The following is a 17,214-nucleotide window of genomic DNA, read 5'->3' as shown; positions in this document are numbered from 1 at the left end:
CTGGACCACGTCCCCGAGATGAGAGTTCTAAAGACAGCGTTCAAGTTTCTAACGAATCCGAACAAAACCACTGAACGAGTTTTCTGGAACAGGGCAGGGAGTCCCCCCTGGGCACTGCTGGGCTTTGGAGGGACGGAACGCGTGTGGTCTGAGCCCCTTCTGTTCCCAAGGTGGCTTTCCGAGGACGTCTCTTTCTGACTTAAATCTATTTCAGAGGTTGCTGAGTTCTTGAGGACAGTCAAGCGCGCCGCGAAAGGCAGCCCAGGCAGCGGGCGAGGCCACCTCGGGCGGAACCCCGGCGCCGTCTTTCCTGCTCTGGGCGAACCGTCAAGGGTGACCCGCAGGGCAGGGGTGCGGCTAGTTAATCCCAATCTCCTTGTTATCCTCAATGAACCGCGCGAACGGCCGGCCGGCTCCCACGTCCGAGTTGGCTTTGTCCAGCCCCGCGATGGGCGGGCTGCTGCCGGGCCTCGCTTTGTCCAGCCCCGCGGCCAGGGAGCCCAGGGGGGGGAGGGCGCTTCCGCCGAGACTTACTGGGAGCTGGGGGAGGCCTCCATTCTGGATGACGGAGATCTCGTTGTTCTTCATGGCTAGCCCGTTGGTGATGGCTGCGGCGTACTGGTTCCAAAAGCTGGGGTCCACGTTCATGGCCCGCGCGGCCAGATCTTTCTGGAACATCTCCGAGAACTTCAGGGCATCGCCGCCCAGCAGGGCCATGGGGTTCTCCACCGACAGGCGGCGGCCGCGCCTGGCGGGGGCGTTGTTCCACATGTGGGTGCCCATGTGCACCTGCGGGGGACACGAGACACACCCTGGCGTGAGCACGCCCCGCCTCAGCGTCCCGGAGGCGGCCAGGGACCGGGGACTCCTTCCCGCTCCTCTCCTTCCCCTCTCCCCCAGCCTAAGCACTCGTGTGGGACAACAAACTTGCCAGGTGACCATTTCTGAGCACCTTATACTTGAACCTGCATCATTTCCTTTTGTCAAGTACAAAAGGCAAGCTGACCAATGAGCTAAAGGATGTTCCTTCCAGTTCACACACTTGAAGGACTCATTTCCCCCCGAGGTGTCCGGCCCACCGGCCCCCAGGAGGACCCCGAAGCTCCTCTGCCCCCAAACTGTCTTCTACGTGGAACTCCCGGCTTCACTCTGCCCCGTCACTGGGCTTCTCCCCAACACGGAGGGAACATCCCGGCATCTGCCGTCAGGAGAGATCTCAGGCGGCTTTCACCCCACCAGCAAGTGGAGGCGCCAGGTACTGCCCTTCCCACGGTCCCTGCAGGGGTCACGGAGACCCACACAGGCACCTGACGTGGGCTCGCCCGGCCACACGCTCTGCCTCCAGGGAAAGTGGGCAGCGCGCTCACGTGCCACAAACGTGACGCCGTTGCACCGGTCTCCCCCGGCCCGCGGGCTGGGACGTTTCTCCCAAACGCCCACTGGGCCCTCGGCGGCCACGTGGACAAAACCACAGACCTGACCCCTGGCCTCTGGACAGGACCTGCATCACCTGTCACCTGCACGCATTTACAGGCCCAGTTACCTTGGTATCAGGGACCCCAAGATGCCAAGATCACTTGGTCTCAAGGGATGCCCTGGGCCTGCCCGCGGCCACACGTGTGTGTCCCCCCAACACCCTGCAGCCACACGGGTGGCAGCAGCCCCCCGAGGGAGGCCGGCCTGCACGGAAGGCGGGCTCCTCACTGCCACTGAACACGGGTGGGAGCAGCACGCACACCACGCACACGCAGGCACGCCCGCCGCCACACGCCGCGCTTCCCCGCGTGGCTCTCCAGCACCCGTGCCCCTGGCGAGGACCACGGAGGTGGAGTGGGGGCTTCCGGCGGCCCTCACCTTGAGGTTGCCCTTGGTGGTGAACGCCCTCCCGCAGATGGTGCAGCCGAAGGGCTTCTCCCCGGTGTGGGTGCGCTCGTGGATCTGCAGGGCGCTGGCCGACGAGAAGGTCTTTCCGCACGACTGGCAGTTGTGCTGCTTCGGCGTCCGGCGCGGCGGAGGGGCCAGCATGGGCGCGAGGCCGGGGCTCATCACCGTCGGGGGCCCGGCGGGCACCTGGACGGCGGCCGGCAGCGGCGGGCCCTCGGCCAGGGGGCCGGCCTTGCTGTGCCCGTTCACTTCTGTTTTGATCGTGGCGGGCGCGGAGCCGGGGCCCAGGCTCGGGGTGCCCTGGCTGGGACCTAGAGCAAAGTTGGGGTCAAGCAACTGGGGAGGAAGCTCTCGCAACCTGTGGGTCAGCACGTGCTGCTTTAAGTTACCCAGAGTGGAGCAGCCGCGCCCGCAGGCCGCGCAGACGAATGGCCGCTCCTTGGTGTGGCTGCGCAGGTGGACGTCCAGGGCACTCCTGCAAGCAAAAGGCTTGGCACAGACACGACACACAGTGCTCGCACACTTACCCCGATCCCGGCTCAGGAACAGCAGGCTGAAGGGGGCCTCCTCCTTGACGGCCGGCCGGCCCGGGTGGGCGGCCGTCAGGTCCAGGGCCCCTCCGTTCTCAGGGCCGGGGGGCGGGCTGTCCGGCCTCTCGGTCTTCAGCGGAGTCTCCTGGGGCTCCTCCTGGGCGCCGAGGCCCGGGGACTTGGAGGGCAGGCTCTCGCTGTTGCTGTTCCCGGGCGACAGCGCCTGCAGGGAGGAGGACGACTCGGACAGGGCCGGGCTGCCTGCACTCCGGCTTTCCAGGTCGCCCACGGCCGACGAGGAGTCGTTGCTCAGGCGGTCGCTCTCCCCGGATCCGTTCTCCAGGGACTTGAGGGCAGTCAGCTGCGGGCAGCCCATGACCGAGTCCATCATCTTCATCTGGTTCTCCAGGGCGGCGATGCTGGAGATGACGGACGGCGGGGAGGGCGGGCAGGAGCCCGAGAAGGCCAGCAACGGCTTGGACGGATCGCCGGCCGCGTCCTTCAGCTCGGCGTCCTCCTCCAGGGAGTTCTCGTCCATGTCGTCGTCGTAGCCGCTCAGGGTGTCCGCGGCCTTCTCGTCGTAGGGCAGCTCGGCGTCCATGGCGTCCGGGAAGCCCTCGGGCAGCGGCGTGTTGGGGATCTGCCCCCCCATGTGCATGCGGATGTGCTGCTGCAGGACCACGGCATTGGTGAACTTCTTCTGGCAGATGGGGCACGAGTGCTGCACGCGCAGGGGCGGCTTGGCACGGTGGACCCCGAAGTGTGTCTTCAGGTTGCCCTTGGTGGTAAAGGCACGCCCGCAGATCTTGCACTTGAAGGGCCGCTCGCCCGTGTGCGTCCTGTAGTGCATCTTCAGGGCGCTCTGGCAGCTCAGCACGCGGTGGCAGATGACACACTGGTTGGGGTCAGTCATCTTCTTGTCGATGTTCTCCACCAGCTGCTGCAGCTTGGAGGTTTCGGACGTTTGCATAGAGTCGAGCAGCCCTCCGAAGGGAAACTTGGCCTTGAACGGCTCGGCGCCAGCTGGGAGCACCGGGCTGCAGAGGCCTGGGGACACGCTGCTGTCCGCAAGGGTGGACGTGGCGGAGACCTGCCCGGCAGCGGGGATGTCCCCTGCCCTGGCATTTGCGCAAGGCAGGCTCACGGGCTCGGTCTTGGGCAGGGAAGACCCACTGGGTGCCGGCTGCGGGGACTCGGCGGTCACCAGGACGCCCGCCTCGGAGCTGTTCAGGCCCGGGGACAAAGAGGGGCACTCGCTGGACGCAGGCGAGGGCCGCTGTGGGGAGTGGCTGGCAGGGGTGAGGCTGGGGGAGTCCGCGTAGCTGCCGACGCCGACGGCGGGGAGGGTGGGCGGGAGCTGCAGCCCGACAGATGTGGGTGCCGTGGGCAGCACGGGTTTGCTGTCCAGCCAGGTGGTGACCGGCTTTTCCGGGGGCAGCGACATCCCATAGGGAATCCCGGAGCAGGTGGGCACGTTGTCCAGGTACTCGGGGACGGGGTAGGGGTTCATCTGGATGTGGGGGTACTTCTCCTTGTGCCTCTGGAAGTGGACCTTCAGGTTGCCCTTGGTGGAGAAGCGGTTTCCGCAGATGTTGCACTTGAAGGGCCGCTCGCCCGTGTGGGAGCGCAGGTGGATCTGCAGGGCGCTGTCGCTCCCGAACACCTTGGCGCAGAACCTGCACTTGTGCTTGAAGAAGGGGTCCTCGGCGCTGGCCTTGGGCTCGAACACCGACACGTTGGGGGGCTTGCCCTTGCGGTGCTTCATGAGGGCCGACAGGGGATCCAGCGCGTTGGCCGTGGCCGCGATGCTGACCAGCGGGTTGGGGAAGATGACGCTGCTGGCGGAGGTCTGAGGTAGAAGCGGCCCGGGCCCTAGGGCGGGCGGCGTGGACGCGTTCTGTGGCCGGGAGGCGCCGCCAGAGGCGCTGGCCGCCGGGGCCGGGGCCGTGGCCGTGGAGGCCGGGGCCGCACCAGAGGACGCTGGGGCGCCGGGCTCGGGCACAGAGGGGCCCCCGCCCGGGACGTGCGGGGTGCTGGCTCCGGACGCCGGCTGGGCCAGGTGCTGGGGGCCCTCGTAGGCGGCCGGCTGGGCGGCGGGGCCTGGCGCCGCGGGGACGGGGGCGGCCCCGGCAGAGAGCTGCAGGGCCGAGTGTGCGGCCAGCCCCGGGAGCTGGCCGGCGGTGGGCACCGGGGCGCTCTGGGCCCCTGAGGCCGCCCCGGGGTTCAGCGGTGGCCTTGGGGGCTGACGGTTCATCATGGCCACCTGGCTGCGGATCTGCTCGATGAGCTGCAGCTGGTGGATCTGCTGCTGCTGCAGGGCCATGAGCTGCTCCAGGATCATCGGGATGGCCACGGCCGTCACCCCGCCGCTGGATCCCACCGTGCCTGCAGCCCGCGTGTTCTGGGAGAACTGTGCCACGGCCACCTTGGTGCTCAGGAGGGTCTCCAGCGTCACGTTGGTGTTTGGCATGCCGTAGGCAGCCGCGGGGCCCGGCTCGGGGACCTGAGGTAGAGGCGGCTTCCCTGCCTGCGCGGGGCCCGGGCTCTGGATGCCCCTGTCCGCCGAGGGGCCCACGTCCATGGGCTCGTCCTCCTTGTCGGGGGCCCTCACCTCCCCGCCCTCCCCACCCTCGAGGGGGGCCGCCTCCTCGGCCACCTCGCTCTCCGCGTGCTCGCTGGGGGAGCTGGCCGGGGAAGGCTCCGGAAACTCCTCGGAGGGCGGGGCCGGCTCATCCTCGCTGACGATCAGCACGGGCGGGTGCTTGGTGCAGGCCTTCTTGTGCTGCCGCAGGTCCGCCCACTTGAAGAACTCCGCGCAGCACCTGTCACAGACGTGCGTCTCCTCGCTGCCGCTGCGGCTCTCGTTCCCGCTGTCCCCATCCTCGGCGCCCTCCCCGGGGGCTGCTGGAAAAGCAAGACATGACATCAGCCTGGGCCTCGCGAGACAGCCCGCCCTCCATCGCAAAATTCCGCACACACGTAGAATCAATATTTTTTATTTTGTACAAATTACCCCACTTGGCCATCTCTGACGTCCCGGCGTGTGTGCTCTATGACTCTTTCTCGCTGGCTAATCATTTTCTTAGCGCTATCCATCAAATTATGAGGCGCTATCAATTGTGGATACTGCTTCTTAATGAAATTCCATAGAAGCCATTGATTTCCAATATTTTCATACAATCTGCAACCACCCTGTCTGTTGCCTACAAAGCCAGCTTTCGATGGGCTCATTAGGACTCCCCCTACCACCGGGCTTCCTCATTTCCAGCAGAATTAGAGATGCCTTTGCCAGTTCACTTAACATTGCTAAACTAATCTGTAACCTTTCAAACTCACGTCAGCACCTGACAGGGGAGCCGGCTGCTGCGACTCTCCTGGGCTTGGACCACAGAGATTTATTATCTTTATGCCGCGCGGAGACATTACGGGTTTAATGTAATTCTACAGAACCTTTCACATCAACGGGCATTTATTTCATGCAGGAAATTTCAGCTAAATACTTTCATTTCTAAATATAACAAAGGATGTATAAGCACTTTTTACATTTCTGCTCAAAAAAACAATCTCTCCGACCTGTAGTTTGATCAGCAAATCAATCCTCTATCTTTTCAGCCGTTGTACTTTCCTCCAGATAGGGTACATTTCTACATTTCAGGATTTGCCAAATGAATGCCATCAATATAGTCTGGGCCTAAAATTAATCATGTTTAATACAATTAATTGGCTCTGTCAGATGCAAAATTTCTTGGCAAAATGAACCAAAATTGCATGTTATTGTTACTAGCCCATCGTGTTCTGCACAGTGTTAACAAACTAGAAATTATATATTTAAAGTTCATTTATGTTGACATGTTTAACATGAGAATGCTGTAGTCAGACACACTTTCTGTACCTATTTTCATCTATTGCACAGAAAGACTTAGCAAATTATATGCTTGTGCCATGGTGGAAACCCTCTAATTGGTTACACATGTTTAATCACCGTTGCAGGCAGCGACTTCCTGACTCCTGTACCCTCTTGTGCCGAATAACAACCCCGTTTAATGAAGAATTCTCATTCACACCTGATCAAATAAATAGCCATCCAGGAACGAGAAATCAACATCCGAGAACATCCCCAGCTCCTATTTTTTGGGATGCTGGGATGACAGGCAGTGCTCAATGATTCCTCAGGCTCCGCGTGCTGGCCTGGGTAGCGCTGCCCTGCAACTGCTTTTTGTCAACTTGTGGATGGAGTGACAGCAGCAAATCGGGGCTTGAACAGAGACAAATGACAGCTGCACATTGGCCCTTTCCTGTCCTTCACAGCTGAGTTGTGAGAGCCACACACTCTCAGGTTTGTGTCCCCGGAAATCATTTACTGTTGAAACATCAACAAATGGATTTGCTAAGGAGAAGCTCCACGTTTTCTCTTTTAGGGTTTTAGGAAAAGAAGGGTTCGGTAGAGATATCTGATTTGTAAAAAACATCCTGTAAGAATATTTACTCTCTCTACTGGAAAAGAAAATAAAACTATTTTCGAGGCTAGTCAGCTGCTCTCCAAGAGGTTGCTGTTGCCAGGTAATTTATACGTGCCTTTAAAAAATTATTAGCAGTGCTCAATTAGCATTTTTTTCACTGGCTGGACCATTTGAAGGGGAAAAGAAGTTAGAGCTTGCAGCCCATAAAGACCTGCTAGACTTTTAAACTAAATTCAGTGCTGAAGATCAGACTGCAAGAAGTCTCATTACTGTACGGAGGGAGGAACGTAATAGGTGTCCGTAATGAGGTTGAGTGTAGCTGGAAGCAAAGACACAGCTGATCTATACTGCAGATAGGAACATTAACAAAATAAATACTCAGAGTGCTTAACTTTGCTCAAGGTATGCAAAAACTAATCTGAAACCTGCAAAGGTTATGGAACAGGGCAGGAAAAAACCTCAACTCTTCAGGTAAATAATTTCTTAATGACAGATAAGAAAGCATGGGCTCTCTCAAATTTAGGTTATGTACTTTGAGAATTATCACACAACGCAAAGAATCTCTACTTTTAAATTTCTTTATAATACTGGAAGGTTCTTCTGCAGACCCACATATTTTAAAAAAGCAGAAGTGGCCATTAAAAACAAAAGTTCACGTGCACCAAGCAGTCGAGCTGGAATCAGTGTTCTGCTACATCACAGCCAGTGTGGTCATTATAACTGAACACACTTTAAAGCTACGATATAGAAGGCCTGCCATAGTCTTCATAGAGATTTTTAATTTTATTACTTTTTTAAAAGAAAAATGCCAAGAAATTAAATATTGCTAATTTCTTGAAATGTTTTTTACCTCTATTCCTTAGAGGAGAAAAAATGTATAACTTACATGGTGGTATACAAAAGCATTCACATGCTATAAACATTTAAAATTTCACACAACTAAACACTGTGTATATTTTGTCCAAAGAATCCTTTTTCTTTTTCTAAAAAATTATTATTGAAGTACAGTTGATTTACAGTGTTGTATTAGTTTCAGATGTACAGCAAAGTGATTCCATTAATTTATACACACACAATTTCTTTTTCAGATTCTTTTCCATTATAGATTATTACAAGATATTGGATATAGTTCCCTGTGTTATATAAGAATACTTTTTCTTTACATGAAATATGTGTTAGGGACAATTCACTGAGAAAATGCTTAAAAATTAGGCTGATTTCTGGGATCATTTAAAGTGCACTGACTGTTGGAAGAATCAACTTACTAACTGTAAATAAGTTATATCTTTACAAACGAACATTTCCCAGATTTTCTTTGTAACATACTATGGCATGTAAAATAGAGAAAACAGGACTGTTACTATTTTACACTATACTTTTCTCAAAGGTCTTAAGCAACCCAAAGAAATATCTATTTACTTTAAAGATAAATTTTTACATTTCCATTGGTTTTCTCATGTGTTAAGTATTTTAGGTTCACCTCTAAAGTCATGGAAACTGGGAAGGTAATTTCCTTCTCCCATTGGCAGGTCAGCAAAATTACGATGGTTTCTCAATTGCAGAAACTGCGCAGAGAATAATATTTAAGTACTATCTACCAAATATGTCATTTTGTTTTATGCAAATTGATAATTACCTAAACACAATGAAGATATTCTCGTCAAAGTAAAATAAACTTTCACTGTATTCTTCTAAAATTGAAGAAGGAAAGCAAACTTGAAGAGAGGAAACTGGGTGAAAATGGCATTCTGACCATTTGGACCTGTTAGTTCGTTATGTTAATGAATGTAACAAAACAGATAACTGTTGGATTTTATAAGCAAAGTTTCATAATAAACTAAAACATGTTTTAAAAACTACAATTAGTGACGGAAAAAAAATTCTTCAACACAATTCAGATTTTTTACTGGGGGCAAATAATTTAGAACCACCACCTGTAACTTCTCTCACTGGGTCTATATGAAATACCGTAACATGATCGCATCAGCTGTAATTTCCACTTGTTTCACTACCAAAAGCCGAGTGAGATGAGCATCCCATAAAAGTTACAGGGAAGCAGAAATGTCACAAGACAGTCCTGAATACAGTGAATACAAGTGAAAAGACTCCAATGTGTCACAAGTGGAACTGAAAATTTGTGCCTATTTTCACAACGTTTTTAAACAACAACAAGCACTTCAACTGAATTGCTTGGTAGGGAAGAACCAAAACGAGCCTGTTTCACTAGGGACAGAGCTCTTCAGAAGCAGCGAGACTGCACTTGAGTCCGGAGTGAGAGCAGCGACCTTCGGCCACACTCAGAAGGAAGACGCAAAATGAGCAGCGGTTGACTTGCTTCTATGCCTGTTCTCATCACAGTGGTTACATGCATCACGTTACAGTGTAGAGGTGCCAATCCGGAAGTGTCTACCGTTAAAAACATGCTTTCTATGACAGGAAAATTCACACAGGAAAGAGCTGACAGCAGCTCCAAAGTCTATCACGTAACTTCGAAAGCCCTTAAGCCTGCCATTGTTTTAAGCCAGTATTATGTCAGATTCAAATGTATTCAACGACCTTTTAATTAAATTTACATTTTAAACTGGCTTTTGCATTCTAGAAATAGAAGTTATTATATCCATTTGTTGATATGGCCTTAAAATTTGTGTTTCAAGGTAAAACCATGTCACTGAGGCACTGTAACAACAGAACGAGGTTTGAGAAATTTATCTCCGATGCAACCGGAAAGTCTTTCTTCCTTAAAGGGGAACTGAAAAACAAACATTGTTAACATTATCATTAATGTCAAAACAATTTATTTTTTTCACACTGGCTGCTCAAGGACTAGGAGACTTGAGACTGTAAACAGGCAGGGGCTTACAGTGCACAAGGGTTTCAGAACTCGTGAAGAAAAATGCCAACCGATGCCCCCCGTAAGAGAGCTTAACCAGAGTCTTCCCTCGGTTAACAGGAACACTTGGTGGAGGTTACTTTCCGAAAGTGCCACACACTTTGCTGTATTTGCTGGGTATCACCGTGATACCCGGCTTCCACAAGCTGTTGTGGAAATAACTCTACTTTGCCAACATCAAGGATGTGCCAGCCACGGCTGTGAGCCGGGCGTCTGTACTTAACGCCGAGCCTGTCTTCCTGATCGCACTCAGGAGGAGGGAAAAGCACGGAGCCTGAAAGATGAAGCTATTTCCGTCGGAGAGGAAATGTGCAATTAGTTTACAGCTATCCCCACATTTACTATTTATACTTGAGATTTTCCGGGTTTCTAACTCTCAGCGTTCAAACGTTCTTGAGCAAATGTGCCACCTCTGGGTGCTACAGGAAGGGGAAAGGGCCTCCAACCAAAGGACGCCTTCAGTACGAGTTACAAATACATGTGTTTCCCCCCCTTCTCACTAATGAAAAACAGAGAACATGTAAGGAAAATGTCCCTATTCGGAGAATCCTAACTCTCTGGGTGTGAAAGGACCCCCCCGCCACTTTCTCTCTCAGCTCCGATTTCTCCGTCTGTTACACACTAGACAAGGATCGTGTTATACAAGGATCATGTATGTCTTCACTGCCTGCAAAGGCTATGCGGTCTTCCAAATACAGACAACGTGCAGAAGACGGGCGGAATGTTTACACTCACGGTGATCTTTTCGAGCCACTAGTGAAGAGCATCACTGTGGCACAGATAAGAATATCTGAGACGCCGCTTTCCTTAAAAAACTCAGACTGCAGTTCTCAGCAAGGCTTTCTTATTCTCTCCTTCCAGGAGGCAGTACCCTGTAAATGAGTAACCAAGTTACAAAGAGCAGTAGACAGGTGTTTGATAATTCTGTGCATCACGCTCAGTCTCACCTTCGTTCTGCCCCCCGTTTGCTCTGCACTTTAAATTCCTCACAGTTCACGAAAACAGAAGCAAAACTTTGCCCCTGACGGGAAGAGGAAGGGGAAGGGAACTTCTCCACTTCTTCAGTGAGTAACTTGAAAACGCCACGTGGGTCTGGAGGGGAGGAAACGGTACTCTCTCCTGCGCCTTCTCCGTCCCTTCAAAACCTAGGCAGCATTTCCCAAGTTTTCCCGAATGGTTAGGAGACACTATTTTCTCGCAAATGGATTCTCTCGAAGTCCTCACGATAGCGCTGACTCCCGTGCAGGGGGCTGAAGGATCGCATGCTGAGCCCACGCTGCGCCACGGGAGGAGGCGCACAGAGACCCCCGCTGCGCGCGACGACCCTGCAGCCGGAGCTCCCGGCGCCGCGGGGCACGCGCGCCCTCCTCCCCGGCCCGCGCGCGCCTCGCGGCCGACAGCGGAGGGCGCTCGCCCCCCGCCCAGCCGCGCCGACCGCCGGCCGCCGCCGGGCCCGGGCGGGCGCACCTGTGGCGCCGGCCGGCCGCGCGCGCCCGCGGGGGCAGCGGCGGGGGGACACGGCCTCCCCCGCGGACGGCTCCTCCACGCGGACGCGGCGCCCGGCCCGCACGCGCGGGGGGCCCGGCCCGCTCCGCCAGAGCCGGGGAGGGCGCGCCGGGTCCGCGCGGCCTCGCCTTCGGTTCCGACACGGAGCCTGGCGCGCACGGGCGCCCGCGGGCCCCGACCCGCCGCCTCTCCCCGCCGCGAGGCGCACGGACGGACGGACGCGGGGCCCCCGAGGGGACGCGCGCCCCGGAGCCGGCGGCCCGCCTGCGGGCAGCGACCCACTTCCACGGCGTGTCGTCGCCTGGCCGCGCGGCTCCGTTTCTACGGGGGGAGTTTACACACAGGCAACACACAGTCACCCAGGAAGAGCCCTGCCCCGGGGTGGGGGGGGGGGGGCTGAGCCAGCGGCCCCGATGGGCAGAGTCCCACAGGCAGTCACCACACGGTGCTGCGAAGAGGGCTCTCTGCAAGAGCCCAGGGATGCCGGCGAATTAAGACCAAGTGCCGCGGCACCTGCAGGGTTAATTACACAGTTCAAGATGGAACAGCCGCACAAAGGCAAAGGGTTCTCTCTCCCTCTCCGAGAACTATAAACACGTGTGCTGACCTAGATGGGCGTTTGATAAGCCGAGCCAACTCGCGGGCCCCCGGTCCACACTCAGAGCCAGTGTTCACACGTCACAGAACGCTGCTGAGTCCTGTTGCCAAGGTCAACAGCGCAGATGCACTAATTGTATTATGAGCTTGACATCTAGTGGCCACCCCTGGCAGGGCAAAGCGGGCAAAGGTTAAATCAGCAGGGCTGTCGCAGCAGCACTCTGAACCACCCACCCTCGGGGAGGGCTGCCAGCCCTCCGCAAGCCCACCTCCTCACAGACCCCAGGCCACCAGGCTGGAGCTATGCCGGCCCCCAGGCTTCCCGAGAACGCGGCGGGGGAGGGGTCCCCGACGGTAAGGCATAGCTAATCCGGGGTGATTGGAAAAGACAGGCCCGCGGAGGGCACGAGTTGGACGCCACCCTGGCATCCTCAGGTCTCTCTGGTGGACAATGGTTCAGCCCTGAGAACTCTTGCTTTAATTAACAAACAGATCCATCCTGTGTCTGACATAAAGAGAGCCCATTACATTATTTTATTATTTCAATGAATAGTTCACACTTTCTGTGATACGCCTTGCCTTATTTGCTTGGAAATCACACCGTCCACTGCACTTTAGATCATAAAGGTGTTCAAATTACAGGAGAAAAACCTAAGGACAGGGCCCTTGTTTAAAACAGAAAGTTTATGTAAAGGAATAGTAAAACACTGAGAAAAATCAAAGGACAGGGCTCTTTTTAAAAAAAATACATAAAAGTTTATTAAAGTAATAGTAAAACATTCAATATTTATAGATTTTATTTACGCCTGATTTTATATGAAGTGTGTGGAAACTTTATATATGCTGTAATTGCAAACCTGTCCCACCAGTGCTATGATCAGCCCTCATCTTCATGAGACTGTCTAAGACGTGCTGTTCTTATCCTAGCAACTGGTCAAGAAATCATGAAGGAAAACGAAAACTAACAAAACAACAAAACTTCTTCCTATTATACGTATTACTTAAAAATGATCCTTCTTGAAACTATTTCCAGCATTAAAGGATGGAGTGTGACCTCATTGGCAGTTTAGAAGGTTTTTATTTCACGTAAATAAAATACTTCTATCTGAGATACTAAATTCTAACTGGTGTGCAGTACACAGAATGGGAGCCTTGGTTGCACCCTTGCTGAATTCCCCCCAAAAGAAAATGTTCTTGGAGCTTTCTTGGGGTGAATGGCAAAGCCTCTTAGAGATTGCAGCTGAAAATGAAATCTGACCCACTTTGGCCATCACTGTTGTATACAAAAAACAATCAGCTTGCTAAGTAATTCCTGCTGTTGCTCCATACCTTCTTCCTTTTCTGGCTCTAAATAGATCTAAAAATATTGGATTATGCCTAGACTGTGGAAGTTTAAAGGTGCCTTAAAAAAAAAAAATCCCTTAGCTGTTCCACAATCAGCTCTTTCTCTGTAAGGTGAGAATGAACTGGCATGCTTTTTATTGGCCACCAAATTATGCATTTTTAAATAGGTTAGGATTTTAAATGTCATTTGGAAAATAAATGCTTGCAAACGCTTCTTTTCTCCCCGCCCTGCTTAACTTACTCCTTAGCTTTCATGTTTCAGAGAAAACAGTCTGCCTACGGGTGTTAGAAAGTGGCTTCTGAATTGTCTCCTTTTGGAATGCTGAGTTGTGAGTGTGTGAACCACTGCCCTGAGCACTGAAGGCAAACCATGCACAGACAGAGAAAAGAGAAAAGATCTCTTCACCCAGGGCTGGGGGCCTTCTCTCCCTTAATTTAAACACAGTCTATGAACACCACTGGTAAAGCCTCAAATCACAGGATCACCCTATTTAAAAGGATTTTGAAGATAGCTTTGTAACTGTGAGTTGACAGAAAATAAAAGCAAAATACAGGATGGCAAACTGTTTTAAATTATAATATCCTTTTGTTCTTCCTTAATACGTATTTGCCTTCCAACGACCATGAAATACATCTTTCCTAAGTTGTATTTTATCCGAGGAAGGACAGCAACAATACACCTTTTAAAGCTCTTAGTGGGAGTGTAAGTGCTGTTCCATCAGTAGAAGTTTTAATTAATTTTTCTTAGAAGAAAAATATTCAGCTGGCTCAAAGGATTTCATTACTGGTGGCATACATTTAATTAACTGAATCCTAAAGCTGCATCCTATGTATTTCTAAATTTTCAGAAACAGGAATGAAATAATTTGCAATTTTAAAAGATGGTACCTATTGGGAATGTAAATTCAGTCCCAGTCACCCTCAAAACACATTTTTACAACAGGATAACTTTAGAACTTTAAGTAAACCTTTATTACTTTTTCCCATTCTACGTACGTCATCATATCATTCCTGCAATAAGGTTTGTACAGCACTGAAGCATTTCTGGATAGCTGTCTTTTCACTGCTTGCCTAAAAACCAAAGCCTGAAAAATAATAGTCATTTTCCTTTTTTTAAGAAATAAAGTCTTTTACTGTAAATTAATGTGACTGTGCATCTCTGCCTCCCCCCCTCGTATTATACTGAAAATTTTGCATAGAATATTTATGTTTCATGTGATTATCAAGAACCTTCAATTTTATTGCGGGCATCTACGGCTTTAATTAACATGTAACACCCAAAGTGATACAAAGGAATTATTCACTTCGTTTCTAAAACACTGTAAACTCACTCAGCTCACTTATAACTCCAAGCATAGTCTGTTTATTTCCACTGCATTTAACAAAATGTAATTTTGAGAGGATCTGATGCACATTGGAGTAATTCAGTTTTCACAACCATTTATCTTTAAAAAAATATTTTACTTAGGTCTCCTCCTAATGACCACCAGTACAGCAGAGTAACACATACACGAACATTCCTTAAGTGAACAGAGAACAGAGTATCTTTTATGCTCCGTGAACAATCAGCTTCAGAATAATTAAATCAGAAAGAACTATGTTTTAAACAGTCTGCCCGAACAATCCAGGGAACACACGACTTGACTAAGGCCCGGCCCCAGACAGGCTATTTTTGGCCTGTTGCAAAATATGATCAGCAGCTGTGGCAATATCTCGATTACAACGCTGAATAATTGTGAAAAACACAGCCTCCACGCAAACTTTAATCCCACGGTGGGTAAGAAACCCTGACTCTGTTTCACCCCTAAATACATTCAGGAACAACAAGGGCAATTCAAAAGCGAACTTGTGAAGAACTCACTCCATCTTAGGTTTTCACATAAGGGCTCTGGACCCCTCCAACATGCTTATCCTAGGAGGTTCCCCACGCTCTCGCATTTCTGAAGTGAAATTAAAAATGAACAGCAGTGCCTCAGCTTAATTGTTAAATGCAAGGGGTTTTACTCTATTAATTAAAATATGCTCTAATAAAAGGAGACATTGCACATTTTGATAACGACCCTACAAAGCTGAGAAGTATTTACATTGTTGCATTTTGGGGCGGCTGTGAAAGCCGATTTTAAGCTATTCAGGAGCCACAATAATAAAGCTTTAAAATTCCTCGCTGGGATGCAATGTAGTTCTTTTGAAGGAAAGACTGTCTTTCTCATTCGGCAGAAATAAATCCATTCATTTGATCATGTAGTCATTGAGGGCAATAGAAAACAAACCAAGTGTGAGAAATTCTATGTGATGAAGTAAACAAAACAAAAAAAAAATCCATTTCCATGACAAAAAGATTCTTTGTCCTTAATCTACCCACCATATGCAAGCGTTTCTTTTTAGCATATCTCCCGTTCTAATCTTGGGTGACCAGGCGACACAGATAAGACCCCCTTACCTCCGCTGCGACAAAAAGACCCTCACGAGTTCACGAATTTCATTTAATCCCTGAATCCCCAGCCGCGTAAGAAGTCTCTGCCCCCTTTCTCCGTTCGGCTGAGGACGTATACCTGCTTCTGCGAACTTCACGACACCGCACGCTAACTCCTCAACTCCTTTTATTTTCCGCAGGCGAATTCTCTGAGCAAAAAGATGCGTATCTGCTCTAGACCCCTCGCAATAGGTTAATCCCCAAAGTCGGCCGGCCTGTTTTGTAAGGAACAAACTACTCGATGCCCGGGCTGCGGGGCAGGGGAGGGGGGCCCTGCGTCCCGCGGTCGCCCCGCCCGCACCCTGGGGACCCGCGGGCGGCCGGGGCCTGGACTTTCCGGGCTGGGGCGCGGCCATCGGCCGCCCGCTCCTCGCCGGGCGCCGACCTTCGCGGCCGCCACCTTCCCTCCTGGGTGGACAGGGAGCTCCTACCAGCCCACCGGCTGCAGAGGCGCCCGCGGCGCCTCCGAAAAAAGAGGAAAAGGCCCCAGAAAACCAAGAGGCAGCAGAAACGTGCCGGGGTCCTACGGCGTGCAAGGACCACCCCCATGCGCCGCAGCGCAGCTCACCCCGGGGTTAATTCCCAAGGCGGCCATTAGCAAAGGCCAGGCGACACCGACTGCCTACTCGCCGACGAGTGGGATCACCGGTTTGTCGGCGCGCCCGGACCTTGCGGGCTCTGCGGCCCCGGGGCACTCGGGGCGGCCGCCGGCTGGCCGGGGTCGGGGCGGCAGACCCGCTCCGAGCGCGCACCGCCCGCGGCGCCGGGCGCTGAACAAAGCTGCCCGGGCAGCGGCCTGCCTCCCCGGCCCGCGTCCCCACCGCCGCGCCCGCCCACCCGGGGGGCCGCCGCCGCGATGGCCCAGGCCGGGCCCGGCGTCCGGGCGCTGGGAGCCCCGGGGGCGGCGCGGAGGCGGCGGCGCGGCCCCCCCCCCCACCCGCCTGCGCTGGGCTCGGCGCGCCGGCCTCCTCCCGGCAGCGCGGGCTCCGAGCGGTCCCCGAGCCGTGGCGCCTCCGAGCGCAGCGCAACTCCGGGCGGCCCAGCCAAGTTTACTTCTCCCGCAACTCCCGCGCCGCGCGCTGCGGCGGAGGACCGGGTCCCCGCGCCGGCCCGCCCGGGTCGAGCGCCGCGCGCCAGAGCCCGGCCCGCAGGAGCCGGGACCTCGCCCGGGGCGCGGCGCCCGCCGCCCGCGCGCCCCCCAGGCCCCCGGCCGCCGCGCGCTCCGCGGTGCCTCACCGTGCTCGGGAGCCCCGTCCGGCGGCGGCAGCTCCTCGTCCGACTTGAGGTGCTGGGGCTTGGCCTGCTTGCGCCGAGACATGCTGCTAGCGGCGCGCGGGCCCGGCGCGGGGCAGCGGCATCAGCGGGGCGGCCGGCGGGGACGGCGCGGGGCGGCCGGGCGGGCGCGGGGCGCGGGGCGCGGGCGGCGGCGGCGGCGGCTGCGCGGGCCGCGCATGGGGCTGAGCAATTAGGCTGGTGAATAATGCATGGCCATTAGCGCAGGGCCGCGCCGATTGGCCGGCCTCCAGCGGA

General features: G+C 53.7%; 1 protein-coding gene across 1 annotated transcript; it reads right to left on the bottom strand.

Annotated features, from left to right (window-relative positions):
- Positions 1–357: 357 nt before the first annotated feature.
- SALL3 (spalt like transcription factor 3) lies at positions 358–17,002 on the bottom strand. The gene is made up of 3 exons (XM_057700180.1): positions 16,921–17,002; positions 1,855–5,318; positions 358–789 (listed from the first exon to the last, which is right to left on the bottom strand). The coding sequence occupies exons 1-3, from the start codon at positions 17,000–17,002 to the stop codon at positions 358–360; spliced, it is 3,978 nt and encodes a 1,325-aa protein (XP_057556163.1).
- Positions 17,003–17,214: the final 212 nt, after the last annotated feature.

Source organism: Hippopotamus amphibius, chromosome 11, assembly GCF_030028045.1.
Source record: "Hippopotamus amphibius kiboko isolate mHipAmp2 chromosome 11, mHipAmp2.hap2, whole genome shotgun sequence".
NCBI classification, from domain to species: domain Eukaryota; kingdom Metazoa; phylum Chordata; class Mammalia; order Artiodactyla; family Hippopotamidae; genus Hippopotamus; species Hippopotamus amphibius.
This window is presented reverse-complemented; position numbering and strand designations above follow the sequence as displayed.

Excerpts from the sequence above, each read along its gene's own strand:
- SALL3 (XM_057700180.1), bottom strand. The coding sequence starts at position 17,002 with ATGTCTCGGCGCAAGCAGGCCAAGCCCCAGCACCTCAAGTCGGACGAG. Across the intron at positions 5,319-16,920 it reads GGACGGGGCTCCCGAGCACG|CAGCCCCCGGGGAGGGCGCC; the intron begins GTGAGGCACCGC and ends TTGCTTTTCCAG. Across the intron at positions 790-1,854 it reads CCACCAAGGGCAACCTCAAG|GTGCACATGGGCACCCACAT; the intron begins GTGAGGGCCGCC and ends TGTCCCCCGCAG.